This window comes from Pteronotus mesoamericanus, unplaced genomic scaffold (genome assembly GCF_021234165.1).
Source record: "Pteronotus mesoamericanus isolate MK-2021 breed Mesoamerican mustached bat unplaced genomic scaffold, CSHL_Meso_final contig_180, whole genome shotgun sequence".
Classification (NCBI taxonomy): Eukaryota; Metazoa; Chordata; class Mammalia; order Chiroptera; family Mormoopidae; genus Pteronotus; species Pteronotus mesoamericanus.
The window spans coordinates 4,730,932-4,749,616 of NW_026555076.1; the positions used below are offsets into that span (position 1 = coordinate 4,730,932).

An 18,685-nucleotide genomic window follows, 5' to 3' on the forward strand; every position below is an offset into this window, starting at 1 on the left:
ATGTACAGAGTATGGTGGGAGGTGGGGGACATACACCTTAGTCGACAGCTTTCACGTTAATGGTCATTTTTAGTTTTCATTGTCATTGAAAACTCTCCAGTATCTGCTATTGATTGCTAGTTACTTAATGATCACCTTCACCTCATTTGATTCTGGAAAGCATAATTATGGATCTCTCTTTTCTTCTTTAACCCTTTTTTTCCCCTCATGATTCCTTCTTCTGTTTTATCCCTTCCCCTAAAGTCACTCTAATCCTTGGGCTAATCCTTAGCTATCTTATCTTTTCTACAATAGTGTCTTTATCACTGTATGAATTATGACTGATGATGGAATTATAAGATCAATTCAATGGGTTGAGACTAAAATTATTTTAATGTAGCAAAATAGAGTGTACCTTATATAGTGAGCTCTGGTGTTGTTTGGAGAATCTTCTTTTTACCCATTGTGTATGTTTGAGTGTATGAGTTTTGTATTGAGTTAAAGTTAAAAATGTATGTACTACTATAGGGTCATGGCCAAAAAAGGTTCAGAAACACATCTGCCTGGACTGTTTTTATTGGCAATTAAAAATAATAATAATAATAGCTTTATTTAGATATAGTTCACATACCATAAAATTTATCTTCCTAAAGTATACAATTCAGTGGTTTTGTTATAATCACAGACTTGTCCAACCATCACAATAAAAATTTAGAATATTTTCACTGTGGCTGGTGTGGCTCAGTGGATTGAGTGCTGGCTTGTGAACCAAAGGGTCACTCGTTCAATTCCCAGTCAGGGCACATTCCTGGGTTGTGGGCCAGGTCTCCTGTAGGGGGCGTGCAAGAGGCAAGCACACATTGATGTTTCTCTCCCTTTCTTCCTTCCCCTCTCTCTAAAAATAAAATAAATAAAATCTTTTAAAAAAAATTAGAATATTTTCATGGTCCCCTGTACCTATTAGCAATCACTCAACATTTTCTTTCAAACTCCCAAGAAGTCCTGGGCAATCACTAATCTACTGTCTGTCCCTGTAGATATTCCCATCTGGATATTTCATCTAAATAGAATAATACATTGCATTGTATTTTGTGATAGGCTTCTTTTACTTTGCACAATGTTTTCAAGGTTCATATAAGTTATAGCATGTATCTGTATGTCAGTTTTTATTTTAATTTTTCTCTTGAGGTGAAAGTCACATAACATAAATTTAACCATACCCTTATATGGTGTTTAATGCATTCACAATGATGTGAAGCTACCACACATATCAAGTTCTATAACATTTTTATCATCAAATTTATTTCTTTTTATAGCCAGAAAGATATTCCACTGTATGTGTATACCACATTTTGTTTATTCATTCATCAGTTGGCAGACATTTGGGTCATTTCCATTCTTGGCTCTTCTGAATATTGCTGCTATGAATATTTATATACAAGTTTTGTTGGCAATTTTTTAACTCATGGACTTTGTATATCATTTTTAATTAAAATAACCATCATTTATATTTTCTCAAGACTTTATATATGTTCTTGAGATTTAAGGGCTAAATCATTATTGGTTTGTTTGTTTTCTTTTTTGTATGTAAAGACTTAACTAAAATTGACTTTATCTTTGTCTTTCTCCCCACCAATTGGAGTACTCTTGATAGTCCTTTTTTCTGTTGCTAATATAGCCCTTTCGATCACCTTTGTTACCGTTCTATCCCTTCCTGAGGGGTAACAAAATTTGGACTAATTTCCACAAGTCTCTTAGAGTTTCAGTCTCTATTATCTTACTAACGTTGCCATTTCCTCTTTTCTGGGTGGTTAAATTTATTATCTGGTTATTCTTTTTATCATATTTCCCCTGAATTGTTTCAAATCCATCTTGTTCATCTCAGGCAGATTATTCTTCCTAATGTGAAGTTATATCCAAATCAAGACTCCATTCAAAGATAGCAGTGCCTCCTATCTGAAACACCTCCCCATCCCTCATAACTGTGCTTCCTGGGTCCTTGCCTATCAAGGGTAGTGCTTTCACCTAACACTTGAGGCACTCACCCAGGCCTGCATTACTTGTAGTGCAATGTAGTGGTTGGACCTGCCCTTGTGGTTTTTTTAGCATGTCAGGATCCACTTCAGCAGCAGCCATCAAGGAACTTTGAGGGAAAAGATTTATTACTCTCGGGGCCTGGAGGGCACACAACACTCCCATGAGCCAAACAAGGAGACTGTGTGTAGAGAGAAAGTTTGGAATAGGGCTCTGCCCTTGTTAGGGTTTCAGAATTGATGTCTAGGGTTTTATGGGTTCCCTCTTTATTGGTTAATTTAAAGCATAAGAGTAGAAATCAGGTCTCGGGAAGGGAGAAACAGGGTCACTCAAGCATTGGGTTATCCAGGTTGTCCTGGGTTTTCTGAAAGACCGTCATGGTTAGGAGTGTCTAGTTCCCTATTTGGTTGGTTTGTTAGTAGCTGTGTCATATAGCAGTGGCAACATACTTATTGAAGATGATGTGTTATGAAATGAATGCCTTGGCAACCAAAAGTTTAATGTCAGGCACGTTAGTATAATAAAAAATAAAAAGTTAATGTCAGAAATTTACACTACAGACCATATATAGTTGGGTTTTTTGTTTGTGTGTTTGTTTGCCATACCACTTACCAGTAATGGATATGCCATAAATTTGTGGTTCATTTTCTGTGTCCCCAATGGGAAATTAAGATTCATGAGGGTAGATTTTCTTTTTCTCTTAGTTTACTGCTATGCACTAGCTCTTTGCTATAAGTAGGAACTCAATAATTATTTGTTGAATGAGGTAAAAACCAAACATAGTGCTCTCTTTAACATAATCTAACAATGTTTTCAGTGGCGACATATATTGTCTTGTATCATGCACCAGTAACTATAGCAAAACCAGATGTGTTTCCATTTCCTGATTAATCTATGTTTTCTTATCTCTGTGTTTATTTCTCTTTAAACCAAATGGAGAAATGGGTGACCATGGAAGTGACTGGGGCTGAGGGCTATGACACAGGGTTAGGAGGGAAGTTTGATTAAAGTGGCCCTGAATCAAGGTTATCACAGAAGGTATCTTCAAGCAGTGAAGACAGAAAAGAACACAAGATGTGGTCTAAAAAAATAGTATAAAATCTAAACGAGATTTATATTGAAGAAGAGACTGCAAACATAGGATAATACATTTGCGGACAACAAGACAATTAAAGGGCTCATGTAAGAGGAATGTGCAGGTTTGGGACAGCATGGAGAAAAATAGTTATTTTATTGGAATAAATGTGTACTTAGGACCCCCAGATAGGTCTCTATACCTCCATCCATACCATCCCCTCTATTAAGAATGATTTTGTATATGTTTTTTATCTTCACTTACAACCCTAGCAGTATCAAAACATACCCGATATGCGACTTTGATTGACACTTATATACTTAACAAGGGATTTGATTTCTGTGAAAGAGGTTTAAATTATCCTTATTTAATACAGAAAAACTGTTACTTCAAAAGTTTAAGGAAGTTGCTCATGAATAGATAGCTTTTGGATAGGAACCATAATATTTATATTCAGTGCATTCATGTTCATCTCCTGGAGAATAAAGCTTATTTCTGGCATATAATAAAATTCAACAGCTGTTTGTTGAATGAATGGTTGAGTAGATAGAAAAGTAAATTGTATTAACTTACAAATAATTACAGGTTCACATCAAATAATTTTTCCCAAATAAACTGTTTGAGTATTTTTGAAGATTTTAATAATACCTGTTAGAGAGTTTTTAGAAATTCTTTGGGCTTGTCTCAAGTCCATTTTCTTGGCAAAACTTGCTTAAGTAGATTTAGTGTTATGGTAAACAAGCCCATAAACTATAGAAAATATTATAATCATGCAATTCGTCACTGTTTTTAAGAGTAAATATTATTCTAATGGACTGACAGTTCCTCTACAGAAACTGATTAGGGAACCATAAGTGCAGAAGAAACTTTTTAACTCTTAGTAAAGCCTATCCGTACAGTTTTTCTTACATGTGTCCTTTTTGTTCTGTTTCAGCGAAAACCACAACTCATCCGCTTCTCATGGCCTTCTGTTTTGTCCCATGATCCAATTTATTGCTCAATCTGTTCTTAGATTTAGAAGTGAAATTCTTAGCTTACCCAGATGTTGTGATGTGAGAAAAGAAACAGTGCTTTAAATGAATCTATTTTAAAAGAGCAATTTATGAGGCATTATGAATTATCTAAGAGACTACAGAGGATCCTATTTTTTAATACCTGTGTTGAAAAATACATTTTCTAATCCTCAGAAAATTTAAACCATGTGACTGGTGATATAGCAGTGTGGTATCTCAAAATGCTATAAATTCAGTAATACACCAGCAACAGGTGATTAATGAAAGCTTCATTATGTCACAGTTTGGTTGCCCCATAAATAACAATGCATTCATTTGTGTCATGTTAAATTAATACTGAAGAGATTCATAATTATTGCAGATGTGAAAGTTCCATGTATTTGTAAGGTCCATTCTGTAATCTGACCTCATCTTTGAGACCACCCATTTAAAGAAATGATTTTGGCACTTTGAATCCCCAAGCATCTTTATGTAAATGATCATCTTTTGCCAAGAGTTCAGATTTTTTCCTATGCCAAATTCTTGGGCCATTTCTAAAGTAAGATTTATGAGTCATCTGAGCAAAATCCTATATATTCATAGTAAAATAGTTTTCTTCTAAATTAATATTAATGTAATATTAAATTATGTTTCTGTAAAAGAGTAATTGAATGATTCATATTTTTCCATAAAGTTATGAACTAGAATCTCTTTTTTTGTAGAGATCTTGGACAAAGAATCTGTTCAATTAAAATTGGTAAATATAAAAATCTTTTTAAAATACTTCTGAGTTGCATTGAACAAATACCTATAAAAAGCTCACTAACCTGTGTTCAGTGTTTATAGAATTGGACAGATGTAAAACTAACCAGAGAAAGTTTATTAACTGTGAATAATTGGGCATTATTGACTTTATTATAGAATGATAGCTGATTTTTTAAAATAACCATTGATTTCTCTTTCTTGAAAGAGTATGTGAGGGAAAAATATAAAATGTTGACCAAATAAGGGTAAAAACAAGAAAAATTAGTGATATTGAAAATGCATATGATTATTTTTTAAGCTATTAGGTCAAAGTGAAATGTTTTCATTCTCAAACCAAGTGGCTTTTGTCAATCAATTTAACTCTATTACTAGAGCATTTACTCATAACCAGTCACCTTGAAAGTGTACTTCACATCAAACTGAGAGAGAGTATGGATTCATCAGACCTAAACCATCAACTGTGCTTAAAAGAGCACTTAAAAATTTACATTTTTATAAAGCAACCCTGTGTGTGTGTGTGTGTGTGTGTGTGTGTGTGTGTGCGCGTGCACGCGCGTGCGTGTACGAAAAAGAGAGGGAGAGAATTTGTGACACTTTGAATATGTTGAAAATGCAAGTATAAATATAGGAAATAATTGGGAAATAATTTCAGTAAGGTATATGTATATAATCATCATTCATAAGTTTATTAATGTATCACTTTAGAATTTAATAATTAATTTGAAAATTTAGTTTTTAAATAAAGATGGGAAATTCCTTCTGAACTCTCTGTATAAATTCAAAGAACAAGGTAATTACAAAAAAACAAACAAAAAACCTTCCACAAATATTAAGAAAATTCTGTTTAGATAATAGGGAAATACAGCAACAGCAATCAAGATTAAAAGCAAGGATCTAGGGAACACTAGTAGATATCCAATGATAAAAAATATGGAAATAGATGATAAGCAGGATATGTTTAAAGTTCAGTTCAATCAGTCTGATATGGCTGACAGGAAGATGTGTCAAATTAGGAAACCTTTTGGGTTTATGTATTTCTAACGGTAAGTTTGTTTCTTGGAGCTGGGCAAATTTTAAGCATTAAAAGGATTCTTTCATAAAAAACAACATTCATTTTACTTTGTAATCCAGAGATGATAATTTGGAGACCTATTAAAATATGCAAGATATCTATGTTCATGTAAACTTTCTAGAAGTAGATTGGCAAATTCATATTAGAACACCTTAATATATTATTAATTATTAATATTAGAATATCCCAATGTACTATTTATTAAAAATAACATAGATGTTTTCATGGCTGCTTTCTCCAGATAATTTATTTTTTATACCAATTAAATCAAAGATCAAAAAATCTTATTATAAATGTCAGCATTTTTTTCTAATTTGTTTAAATGTTCTTGCAAAGTGATGCAGCTTGATTTAACTGGTCAAAATAATGTACTTTATCTCTTCATCTATCTTATTTTGGTATGAATCACTGAAAGCTGTTTGTGAATATAATTATGCTTTCTGCTCTCCCCTTCAACAACGTATTGATTCAAGTAAATGTCTGTTTGTAACAATACATTTTCACCTTCCTCTACGAAGAGTTTGATGAAGACTTAATATGTCATTTTGAATAACGTGGAGCATTATGAGATTTTAAACTTGTGTTTTAGTAATTTAAAAAATACTACTGTTAAAATAATTTTGGATACACCCAACGTTTGGGGGTAATATACAAACAGATATGTTGGTCAAGTTGTCATTTGGTGAAACTGTGCTATTTTCTCTCAGTGTCGTATTTCGTTTTGTTTTCATTTCCCATCATAGTTCATATGGTCATTTTGAGATTATTTAATTATTGTGTATTTAATTGTTTTTGACATTTATAAACCCTGTCCCCATTTTATTGTAAAATCCATAAGGTCATGAATCAATGTTCTGTTGACCATCGAATGCTGTGGGGGCTAAAAACAAATAATAATACTTTCCTTCCCACCTTTGAAATTCATCTAGATGGGTAATAACCAAATTAACAAAGACAGATTAACAGGAGAAAATCAAAATTTTCATTTGTGTGCATGGGGCATTCAAATTATCTTGGAAATTCTAAAGATACTGAAGCATCATTGGGTATATATGACATTTGGGGCAAAAGAGAGCGGCGGGCAGGTGTTAGATTTCAGGAATGAGAATGGGCGTTTTCCAGGGAGTGGAGGAGGAGGGGAACAGGCATGGAAGGCAACTCAGATACAATGGAGACAGTGAGTATCTAGCTGAGAGCCCCCTGCCTAAAGTCATCCTATTTACCATACTTAATTCCAGTTTAGATTAAGGGGAGCATTCTGTTTCCTTCCTGAAGGAGGTTTCTCAGCGAGTCAGTTGCGCAGGAAAGGGGGGCCGGGTCAAGGGTTCCTTCTGAGTCTTTGGTTTCTCAGTAAACAGCTTAAAATCAATATCCCAAAAAGGCGACTTCAGGGTGGCAAACCTGGTTTTCTTCAATAGCCACAACCTGGAAGTATTTGGCACTTTCCTATTGCTCAATTTATATTTGTTGAATGAATAAGTGAACTTAATTACTGATGTGAAGGATTTATATTGATCATTCAGGCATGTCAGAATAGGTATTTCTCAACCACTACTTTGAACATTAGTTGTTATTTTATAATTTATTTGTTTAATGATTGCAGGAGACATTGAGGTAGATGTTTAGAGGATTGATTTTACTCTATTTAAAGAAACTTGCTGTGTGGCCCTGAAAATCTATTATATTAATAGTTTCTATTAAATTTTATTGTAGGTGGAAAAATGTGTTTTACTAACCTCAATAGTATATTTTGTGGCTGAACAGAACAAATATAATTGAGTGCTGTACATGCTCTATGTCACTTCATGACTATTTTCCTACATATATAAATAATCCTTGGTTTATCCTTTATTACCTGTTTCCTGTGATTTTTTTTAAATGTGGTTTTAGAAGTCAGTTTTTATGGCTTTATAAACTTACATCTGTGAGCTGCTTTTCCATCTTTCAGAATATTTTTTGTTGTTTCTTTTGTTGTTAGAGAGGAGATAGAAATCTGTTCATTTAGAATACTCCTGGAAGGCTGCCCCTCAAAGCTGGAGAGAGGTGAGAGTTCACTTCTTCACCTGCCCAGCAGATTTCACTTTCACTCAAAACATCTTCACTAGTGCCTAGAATTTATCCCATGTGTACTGTTTCCCCCCCCCACCCCCGCTAGGGTTTATAGCTTCCTTTTGGTTAGATTTTCTGTCATTCATTTAAAGAAAAAAATTGCCATCAGTGTTCATTAAAAAACAACAACAACTAGTTGTATATTTTGGATATATCTGGACTTTGCTAGGCTGAGAGATTTGGTTGGTTAATACATTAATATTACTCGGGAGAGATTCACTGTCTTTAAAGTCAGGGTTTACATTTTGTATTTAGTGTTAATTAACTTCTTAATAAAAATATATTTGTTTAAAAACATTGCTAATAAAAGTTTTCACTGCAAATAGAACACAGAATAAGCATTTCATTTTTAAGCAACATATTCAGTTTACAAACTTATTATAGCAGATGCATTCAACTAGAATGCATGTGAAATTTTAGGTGCTAGAAAAAAGTAGGAGAAATCTTAGGTTAGAAGACATAACAATATGGAGATACAGATTTGGTCAGCCTCTTTATGGATAGGCTTATTCTACTTACAGGTGGGCAGTTCAACACTGATGGGATATATAAAGCTATCTTAAAGCTTGTAGATGAAGGATTCATAAACGTTGTATATGTGTTTCAATGCTGAAGGTATTAACAAAGAGATTATTGCTACAAGATTTCTTTTTTCAGTAGATGTATGCTGCGGAATTATAGGCCACTGAAAGCTTTTTATGCTTTCCAATTAAGAGTGTGTGTGTGTGTGTGTGTGTGTGTGTGTGTGTGTGTGAGAGAGAGAGAGAGAGAGAGAGAGAGATAGAGAGAGAGCAAAGGAGGGGAAGAGGGAATGAATATGAACAGGTGCTGTTTATTCAAAACTTATGTTTATCTGTCATTAAATTTTCTGTATGTTGTGTTAAAATCTGCATGACTACAGATTTTCTTGGTTTTATAGTAAGGATAACAAAAACTAAATTTTGTTACTTGCAATGAAGAAAATTATTTATGTACTGCCAGAAAAATATACTGAGGACATTTGAGAATTAATGCTACAATTTAAAATTAAAATAGTGATTTTCTGTCTTAATGCAGTGGATTTTCACATAAAGACAATCTTCATATTAACTTTCTGTTATAATATCAGTGTGTTAAAAACAGGAATACTTAAAATTCTCAGAAGAGTAATAGTATGTTATTATGTTTTATTCTATTTTTTAAAAGATTTTATTTATTTATTTTTAGAGAGAGGGGAAGGGAGGGAGGAAGAAAGAGAAACATCAATGTGTGGTTACCTCTTGTGCCCCGTACTGGGGATCTGGCCTGAAATCCAGGCATGTGCCCTGACTGGGAATCAAACCAGTGACCCTTTGGTTTTTCCCCCCTAAGGTTTATAGTTTCCTTTTGGTTAGATTTTTTGTCATTTATTTAAAGAAAAAAGTTGTCATGAATGTTTATTAAAAAAAACAAACTAGCTGCCTACTCTTTCTATTCCACATTTTGAATAGTTTGAATATATCTGGACTTTCAGATATACCTGGGCAGGCCAGCACTCAATCCATTGAGCCACACCAGCCAGGGCTTATACTATTTTTTTTTAAAGCCCTCACCAGACACAATAAATGGACTATTTAACATTTCATATTCAAGAATTGTACTTCATTTTACTGAACTTTAGATCATTGATTATTAGTGCAATTTTCTCACATGTATTTCCTGAAACAAGTCCCTTCTTTTGTCTTCTGTCTTTGTGACACAGAAGGAGAATCTTTTCCTCTTATATCACCTGTATGACTTTTTTGTGCAAGCCTCCCATTCTTACCATTTTTCGCTAAGCTGCAGTTTCCTGGTATATGAAATGGGGATAAAAATATTGCCAAGTTGTTATTCTTTAGAATTTGAAATAAAATACTTTTCAAGCAGCAACACATGGAAAACACTTGATTAATGTTAGCAGTTATCATGGTCATATCACCCTAAATAGCTTATGACAAAATGTTCCTCAATAATTCCCAGACTCTGTTTACTTTCATTCTATTCCATTTGAATAATCTATTGTCTAATGCTTTTCAAGATAGTTTTATAAATATAATTATATCGTCATTTTCCACTGTCCTATATAACTGGACCTAAATTCTGAATCAGATTTTTAAGGCTCTTTTCAGTATGACTACTGTTTAGTTCTGTCTCCCATCTGTTCCTCATTCTCTACTAAATATATCTTTCTTTTTTTTCCCCTGACTCTACTGAGATATAACTGAAATTTTGTGTAAATTTAAGGTGTACTGTGTGTTGATTTAAAACACATATATTGTAAAATGAGTACCACAGGGTGGTTTTTTAATGCCTCCATTGCTGCCTCAAAATTGCCATTTGTGTGTCTGTGTGTGTGTGTGTGTGTGTGTGGTGAGAAACTTTAAGATCTCTCTTAGCAACTTTCAACAATATATTATTAATAGAGTACTGTTAATTATAACCCCCATGCTGTACATAAGATCCTCAGTATTTATTCATCTTTGAAGTGAACCCTTTGACCAACATCTCCCCATTTCCTTCAACCTCCTTCTTTAGTCAGCCACTGGTCTACCCTTTGTTTCTGTGAGCCTGGCTTTTTTAGATTCCACATATAAATGATATCATACAATATACATTTTTCTCTGTCTGGCTTATTTCACTTATGATGCCTTCAAGATCCATCCGTGTTGTCGCAAATGACAGATTTTCTTTTTCCCTATGACTTAATAATATTCTATTGTATATACAGGTGGGGCAAAAGTAGGTGTGCAGGTGTTTGTATGGGAAATAATACAATAATAAATAATAATGCAAGAATAAAAATCTGTGTTTTGTGTACTCACAACTATACACCTACTTTTGCCCCACCCTGTGTGTATCACAGTTTCTCTATCCCTTTATCCACTAATGGACACTTCGGTTGTTTACATGTCTTGATTATTGAGAATAATGCTGTAATGAACATGTGAGTGCAGATATCTCTTTGAGACCCTCATTCAGGACGCTGACTATATCTTTCTTTGTTCAAAACTTCTGCCTGGATTATTTGCCTCTTCTCCTATATTCACATATTGTTTCACTTTTAAAGGTCAGCTTAAGTCTTCTTCCTTCAAGAAATTTTTCTTGAACACCCAAATACATGTTTATCAATTCATTATTCTTTAATCTGTTCCACAGAATTCATTGTACCTTATGAGATGCTAAAACTTTGCACAGATGTGTGCATTTTCTATCCAACCGCAAGCTTCTAGAGTCCACGGAGAAACTTAGGAGTGTCAGATGCCCATCGTCACTGCCCTGCTCTGAGCTTCCATCCATCTGATCTTGTCATTGCCCTGTAATCTTTTGGTTTCATTTTTTTATTGATATCATTTCTTGGCTTTGGGGACTTTGCCACACATATTTTTAGCAAGTGTTCTCCAGACTGTGTTACTAGCTACCTGGGCCACTCTTAGTCCCGATGGTTGACATGCAGCATTAACCATCATGCATTAATTTTTTATCATTTTCTTGATTTTATGTAATAACTTTTAAGAACCCTTTGACAATTTTGGAATTCCATTCTGTGTAGGACTGCTCCTAGGCCTGAGATAATCCCCTATGTGGAAAGAGAATTTAAACAATGTCCATGCGTTATGTTTAATATCTCCCAGCAGACACACTATAGGTGATCAGTATGCATTAAACTGGCATATCTTTTTATTTCTTTTGAATTGTGTAATTGTTTTTACTGGATTCTTGAAATTATAATTTTTACTCTTAAGAACATTTTAAACAGCCGGTTGGGAGTTTTTGACATTTAGAAAAACATTAGGATAATTGTGAAATGTGAAATTTGAAACCATCTTAGAAATTTAATCCCTCATGAATATAGTTGGGACACAATGTGGAATATCATTTTATTAAATGTTGAGAAATTGTAGCAATTAGATATGAATTCATTTATTCCAACACTTGCTACATTTTTTAGGCAAAATTATCTGTATGGACAGTTTCACTTCAAGGCCACCACTTTGTGTATGTGTATCTTAGAGAAGAACAATTAATGCTACTCTCTTACTGAAGCTCCCTAAGTCAAAAGGATACCTACACAACAATTGTTCTTAGGATATTTGATACAGTATATCTTTTTCTGCCTGTTGTTTCAGAAATTCTAAATTTCATGTTTCTCTTTTTTACCTCAGAGCGTAATTGTGTTAGTCAGTTTTGATTGTCACTGTGGTACACTTGATTAAATACTAATTTAAATTACATGCATTCTTTCTTGAATTAGAATTGTTGAATTCAGTTTATTAGAAGCTTACTGGTAGCAGATGTACTTTTAAAGAAAGTAGATGACAGGATAATATTCTGTTGGGTTTCTAATGTTATTTTTACTGCCAAATATTTTGGACTAGATTATTGGAGCACATTTTTAAAAACCTGGATAAGTGATTTGGCATGTATAATGGCAGAGAGAAATACACATGTTTTAAGAAAATTGTGTTATAGGCTCTGCTCAAACTTAAAATTGGGGATATTTACTTTTTGGCAGCAGTTAAATAATGAAGCATTATTAAAAGGCATTGACAATAATTACAAAGTAGCCCACTTTTAGATATGTAAGTGTCACTCTTCAAATTAAGAAACTCCTTTAAAATCATTAGCCTTGACTTAAATGTAGTTTAAGTACTTCTCTCTCAAGAGGAACAAGATCTGTTTCTTTTTCATTCTAAAGTTTTCAAAAGAGCCTTTATTTCCCCTTCTCATGATCACTGGAAAAACAATGTTTTTAACATGTATTTATAGGTTTTACATATACACATATGTATTTAAATAATAAATAAAACATATTTATATATTTAACATTTTAAAAAGCATATGTTTTATTTAAATTGATGGTCATGTTATAGTATGTGTGTGGGTAATTCATATTTTTCTTTTATTGATGTGATATTTTTCAATGTCTGTCCAACAGCTTCAAAAATCACTCTTTAAACGTTCCTTCAGGCTTGGTTAAGAGCTATCTATAATTAATAGTGTATTGCCCAAAACTTAGTAGCTTAAAACAGTAAACATTTATTCTTTTCCATGGTTTGTTTAGATTAGGAATCTGTGTGTAGTTTAACTAGTTACTCCGGCGCAGTTGTCTAAAGCAAGGCTTTCTGGTGGTTGGAGGATCAGCTGCCAAGGTGCCTCACTCACCTGCCTTGCAAGTTCATGGTGGGTTTCAGGAGAGGGCTCAGTTTTCAAGATATGCTTGGATCTTGCCATGGGATTTGAGCGTTTTCAAGATATGGTGACCGCTGCTTTGCATAGAGTATGTGATCCATGAGGGAGGCTGAAGCTGCAATGCCTTGTTAATTAACTAGTCTGGGAAATGACATACTCTCCCTTCTGTAACACTGTGTGCATTAGAAGAGACTCACTAAGTAAAAGGCACATTCAAGGAGAAAGAGAATACAAATGGAGGACTACCCAAGAACTGTGATCGTATTTTCAAACTGCCGATTGGGACTCCTTAATAAAATGCATCCTCCCTCCTAGGTATCTTATCTTCTGCTATGCTTTTAAGTACTAACTTAAAATTCTCAAATTTATAAAGATTCTCTTGTGAGTCACTGACCTGTATTCAACTTCCTTCCAGATTTTGTTCATGGCACTACCATCCAGCCACTTGTTTGCTTAGGCAAGAAACCTAGTTGTCATCCTTGTTTCCCTCTCTTTTATGCTCATGCTCAGTTAGCCATCAAATGATGTAATTTTTTTGTATATAAACAGAGGTCAAATATTTATCTGTCATTACTCATATAAAGCAACAATCTTGTCTTCACTGCTCAAAATAGCCTTATAATATGCATTTTCTTATCAATGCCTTTCATCTTTTTCTCCAGTAGATTTAATTTTATTTAAATATACATAATTTGAGGTAAACAAAGTGTAAAGGTAATAAATGGAAAGTAAATACAAATGCAGGCTGTTTTGCTAATGTTTTTGTATTCATAGTGAACAAACATATAAGGCAGGCTAGAGATTTTATTCTCTGCTAAGTGCAGATTAAGCTGCAGACCTTATTTTTTGAGTGGATCCTCCACAATGTAGAACAGTCCCACGGATAAACCTGATCTGAACGGGGCATTGATGGCTTGATATATGTAAGCGCTTGATTCATCTGTCCTGTAACTATTTAAAGTATCTTCCCCTAAAGCAGTGGCTGGTGGGTTAGTCTATTTAGTCAAAATACTAAATAGGTACATGGTGCGCTTCCCTGTTATTTATAATGTTACAACCACTTCTAATTACATTAACTCTCTTTGATCAACACTGTTAATGTGCTGAGAGAGAGAGGGAGAGAGAGAGAAATACACACCATGTTGAGTGGTATCCAGAATGGAAATGACTATACAGCTTGAGAACTTTAAGTGACCTGCTCAGAAGTTATACATGGGGTCTATGCTACAGTTATAGTTTTTCCAAAATAATATAGAAATATGGTAAAAACTAATGTCATTCTCAATTTTTAAATAATAGGTCTGGTTTCACAAACCAAATCAATGTTTTAAGTTTCAAGGGAAAATATTTATAGTAATAAAATTTCTCTCTTTTTACTCTTTTGTTTCTCTTCTCCCTTCTCTTTTCACATTTCATGCTTAATAAAAATAGAAACAAGAAAAGTTGCATATATTTATTTAAGTATATGTGATGTATATGCACATTAATGAGTTAAACAATCAGCGCGAATTTATAACTATTACGTAAGTATATCTAAAATTAATTACCTTGTGTGGAAATCAGCTCTATTAGATTGTTGGCAAACAACTTAAAATTTTACTTATATGCATTTTAAAAGAAGTCTTGCTGAGCTTTTACAATGAAATATCTGAGTTTCTTCCAGTAATGTGCTGATTATGTTAACAGTCTTGGAGTAGGAAACTGTAAAACTTGACATGAAAAGATAGATAGTTGGCTGTATAAAAATGAAATATATATGTTCAGCAAATATCTAAAACCAAACTGCAAACTAGAAGAACATTTGCCACGAATATGAAAAACAAATTTACATTGTTTCTATACAACTATTACAGTGTAACTATGGATAAAATTAAGCAAGCAATTCAGAAATATGAAGTCAATAAACATATGAAAATATTTTTATTGTATAAATAAAGAAGTGAAAATTAAAATAAGGATACTATATCATTTTTTTGTCTAACACTTTGGCAAAATTTAAAACAGTTGGTAATATGTAGTTTTGAAGAGAAAAGTACTGCTGGTGAAAGTGTACATTTTTATTAAATGTTTTGACATCTAGTTGTTGATATTTACCAAACTTGAAGTATATTTCATTTATAGAAATATATCGTTAAATATATTTTGATAATTATATTTCTCCAAAATATTATAGCCATGGTACACAATATGTTAATACATTTTTGCAGTGATATGACAGAAAACACTGTGATATTCCTACATGGTTATCAACATCAACTAAGTAATGTTTTATAATTATAAATGATATAGCCATTGAAGGCATACACTATAGAAATGAAAACATTTTCATCATATATTGTTAAATTAATTAAGTTAATGTATGAAACAATATGTGTACTGTGATATAATCTTAGTAAAATTTACTTGAATAAAATCAAAAGAGTGGTGGGAGGAAACATCTAATGTCTATTTGTTTTTCCTGTACAAAAGTGTAATAGAAAGGCTATCATATTGTTAACCAGTTACCTCTTAACATTTGGGAAAAGGTGTGGAGAGGGAGCTAAAGCAAAAGATTTTTTTTCCATATACATCTCCTTTTCTTAAATAAAGTACATTCATTATTTCTATAATTAACTCACCAAGTATACAGATTATTTAATTATTACTTAAAAGTATATAATTGTGTTTTAAAATTGAAACAGGCCACTTTATTTAACTAAGAATATTTATAAGCCCAAGAACAGTGTAATTTTTTTGGTCATGGTTTCCATGAAAAAACAAAATACATACACAGTACCCTTGAGGCCTATCTGAAAATCTTACTCAGCAAATTGGGTATTTCTGTATAGTCTTTACTTCACATACCAGCCAAACTTTTAGAAAATTCAGAGTCCTTTTTTCCATGTATAAGGAAAAATAAAGCAATTAAAAGGGTTTTTAAAGAAATAACTGTTGTTAGAATAAATAATAGCTGTGAAGTTACTGAAGTGAGAGATATTCTGAGTTAAAATTATGAATTGCAACAGCTTTTATTCCTTGGTGTTGGTTTACCCCCAACACTGGACAAGAAAACATAAAAACTTTTCTTTGTATGCAGTAAAGAGGACTCACTTTCCTTCTTCCTCCTTCCCATAGCTTTCAGCCGCGCCCCTATCCCAATGGCTGTGGTCCGCAGAGAGCTCTCCTGTGAGAGTTACCCCATAGAGCTGCGCTGTCCAGGGACAGATGTCATCATGATTGAAAGTGCCAACTACGGGAGGACTGATGATAAAATCTGTGACTCGGACCCTGCTCAGATGGAGAATATACGATGCTATCTGCCAGATGCCTATAAGATTATGTCTCAAAGGTATGATACTTCTAATGTTCTTTATAAAATTTATTTGTAGTGCATTTTTCTGTTATCTATCATCCTTATAGATTCTTCTCCGCTCCACGCCCCCTCGCCCCCGCCACCACAATCACCGCATTGTTGTCCATGTCCTTGAGTCCTTTGTCCTTTTGGCTCAATCCCTCCGCATTCTAACCCCACCATACAGCTGTCAGCCTGCTCTCTATCCATGAGTCTGTCTCTATTTTGCTTGTTAGTTCAATTTGTTCACTAGATTCCACAGGTGAGTGAAATCATATGGTATTTTTGTTTCTCTGACTGACTTATTTCACTTAGCATAATGTTCTCCAGGTTTATCCATGCTGTTGCAAATGGTAAAATTTTCTTCTCCTTTTATGGCTGAGTAGTATTAAATTGTGTAAATTTATCATAGTTGTTTTATCCACTCATGTACTGATGGACAATTGGGCTGCTTCCAAATCTTGGTACCTGTAAATAATACTGCAAGGAACATAGGGGCAGTTATATTCTTTCGAATTAGTGTTTTGGGTTTCTTCGGGTCAAATCCCAGAAGTGGAATCTGTCGGTCCTAAGGCAGGCCCATTTTTATCTTTTTTGAGGTAACTCCATACCACTTTCCACAGTGGTTGCATCAGTCTGCATTCCCAGCAAGAGTGCAAAAGGTTCCCCTTTCTCCACATCCTGGCTAGCACTTGTTGTTTGTTGATTCATTGGTGATTTCCATTCTGACCAGTGTAAGATGATAACGCATTGTGGTTTTAATTTGTTTTTCTCTGATGGTTAGTGATATTGAGCATCTTTTGATATGTCTGTTGGCCATTTTGTATGTTCTTTTTGGGGAAGAGTCAATTCATGTCGTTTGCCCAGTTTTTCATTGGATTATTTGGATTTTTGGTGTTGAGTTTTCTAAGTTCTTTATACATTTTGGATATTAACCCCTTATCAGATATATGATTGGTGAATCTATTCTCTCATTACATGGGTTGTCTTTTTATTTTGTTGATGGTTTCCTTTGCTGTGAAAACCACTTTCTCTTGGTATAGTACCATTTGTTTATTTTTTTTTCCATCCCTCTTGCCTGAGGGGGATATATCACAAAAAACATTGCTACAAGCAATGTCCGAGTTATTACTGCCTATTTTTTTTCCTAGGATTTTTATGGTTTGGGGTCTAACATTTAAGTCTTCAGTCCATTTTGAATTTATTCTTAAAGACTTGTACTCAGGAAATTGTAAGGCACTGAAGAAAGAAATTGAAGAAGGTACAAATAAATGGAAGCACATAACGTGTTTATGGATAGGGAGAATTAATATCATTAAAATGTCCATACTACCCAAAGTAATCTATAGATTCAATGCAATTCCTATCAAGCTATCAATGTTGCATTTCATGGAACTAGAACAAATATTTCAAAAAATGTATATAGAATCACAAAAAGCCCTTGATAGGAACAGCAATATTGAGAAAGAAGAACAAAGTTGGAGCAATAATGTTATCTAATATTAAGCTAAACTATAAAGTCATAGTAATCAAAACAGTGTGGCCGTGGCATAAAAACAGACACATAGATCAATGGAACAAAATAAAGAGCCCAGAAATAAAACCACACCTTTATAGTCAGTCAATATTTGACAGAGGAAGCAAGCACATACAATGGGCTAAAGATAGTTTATTCAAAAAATAATGTTGGGAAAATTAGACAGATTGGTGCGAAAAAATGAAACTAGACCACCTTCTTACACCACACACATGAACAAATTCTAATATTCTTTTCTTTGTGCATTTAATACAGACTCCCAATATACACCTGTGTGACATATTCAGCATAGCTAAGGACATAGTATTGTATTATTTTAGGATAATTTGAACTACTATTTCAGTATCAAACTATCCCTCATATCACTGAAATGATAGTATTACAATTGCAAGTACCTTTTGGAAATTATTAATATTCATTAGGTTATTTATTCAGTTTCATTGTCTACTGCATATTCTCTAGAAATGGGGTTATTAAATGAGAAACTAAATTTATGTTTTATGGTTTTTAAAAGCAGAATTTTATAATTTTCACCAGAGGTACAGAAAAATTATCTTAATGCTAACAATTATTTTCTATCAGCATAGGAAGAACACAATAGCAA

At 33.4% G+C, this 18,685-nt stretch overlaps 1 protein-coding gene across 18 annotated transcripts in view; it reads left to right on the forward strand.

Moving 5' to 3' along the window:
- Positions 1–18,685, forward strand: part of ADGRL3 (adhesion G protein-coupled receptor L3) — a 464,227-nt gene that overhangs the window by 70,182 nt on the left and 375,360 nt on the right. For all 18 annotated transcript variants that reach the window (XM_054566788.1, XM_054566790.1, XM_054566791.1 and 15 more), the window contains one exon: positions 16,328–16,541. In XM_054566788.1, coding sequence (XP_054422763.1) covers positions 16,328–16,541 — 214 coding nt within the window. The remainder of the gene's footprint in view (positions 1–16,327; positions 16,542–18,685) is intronic.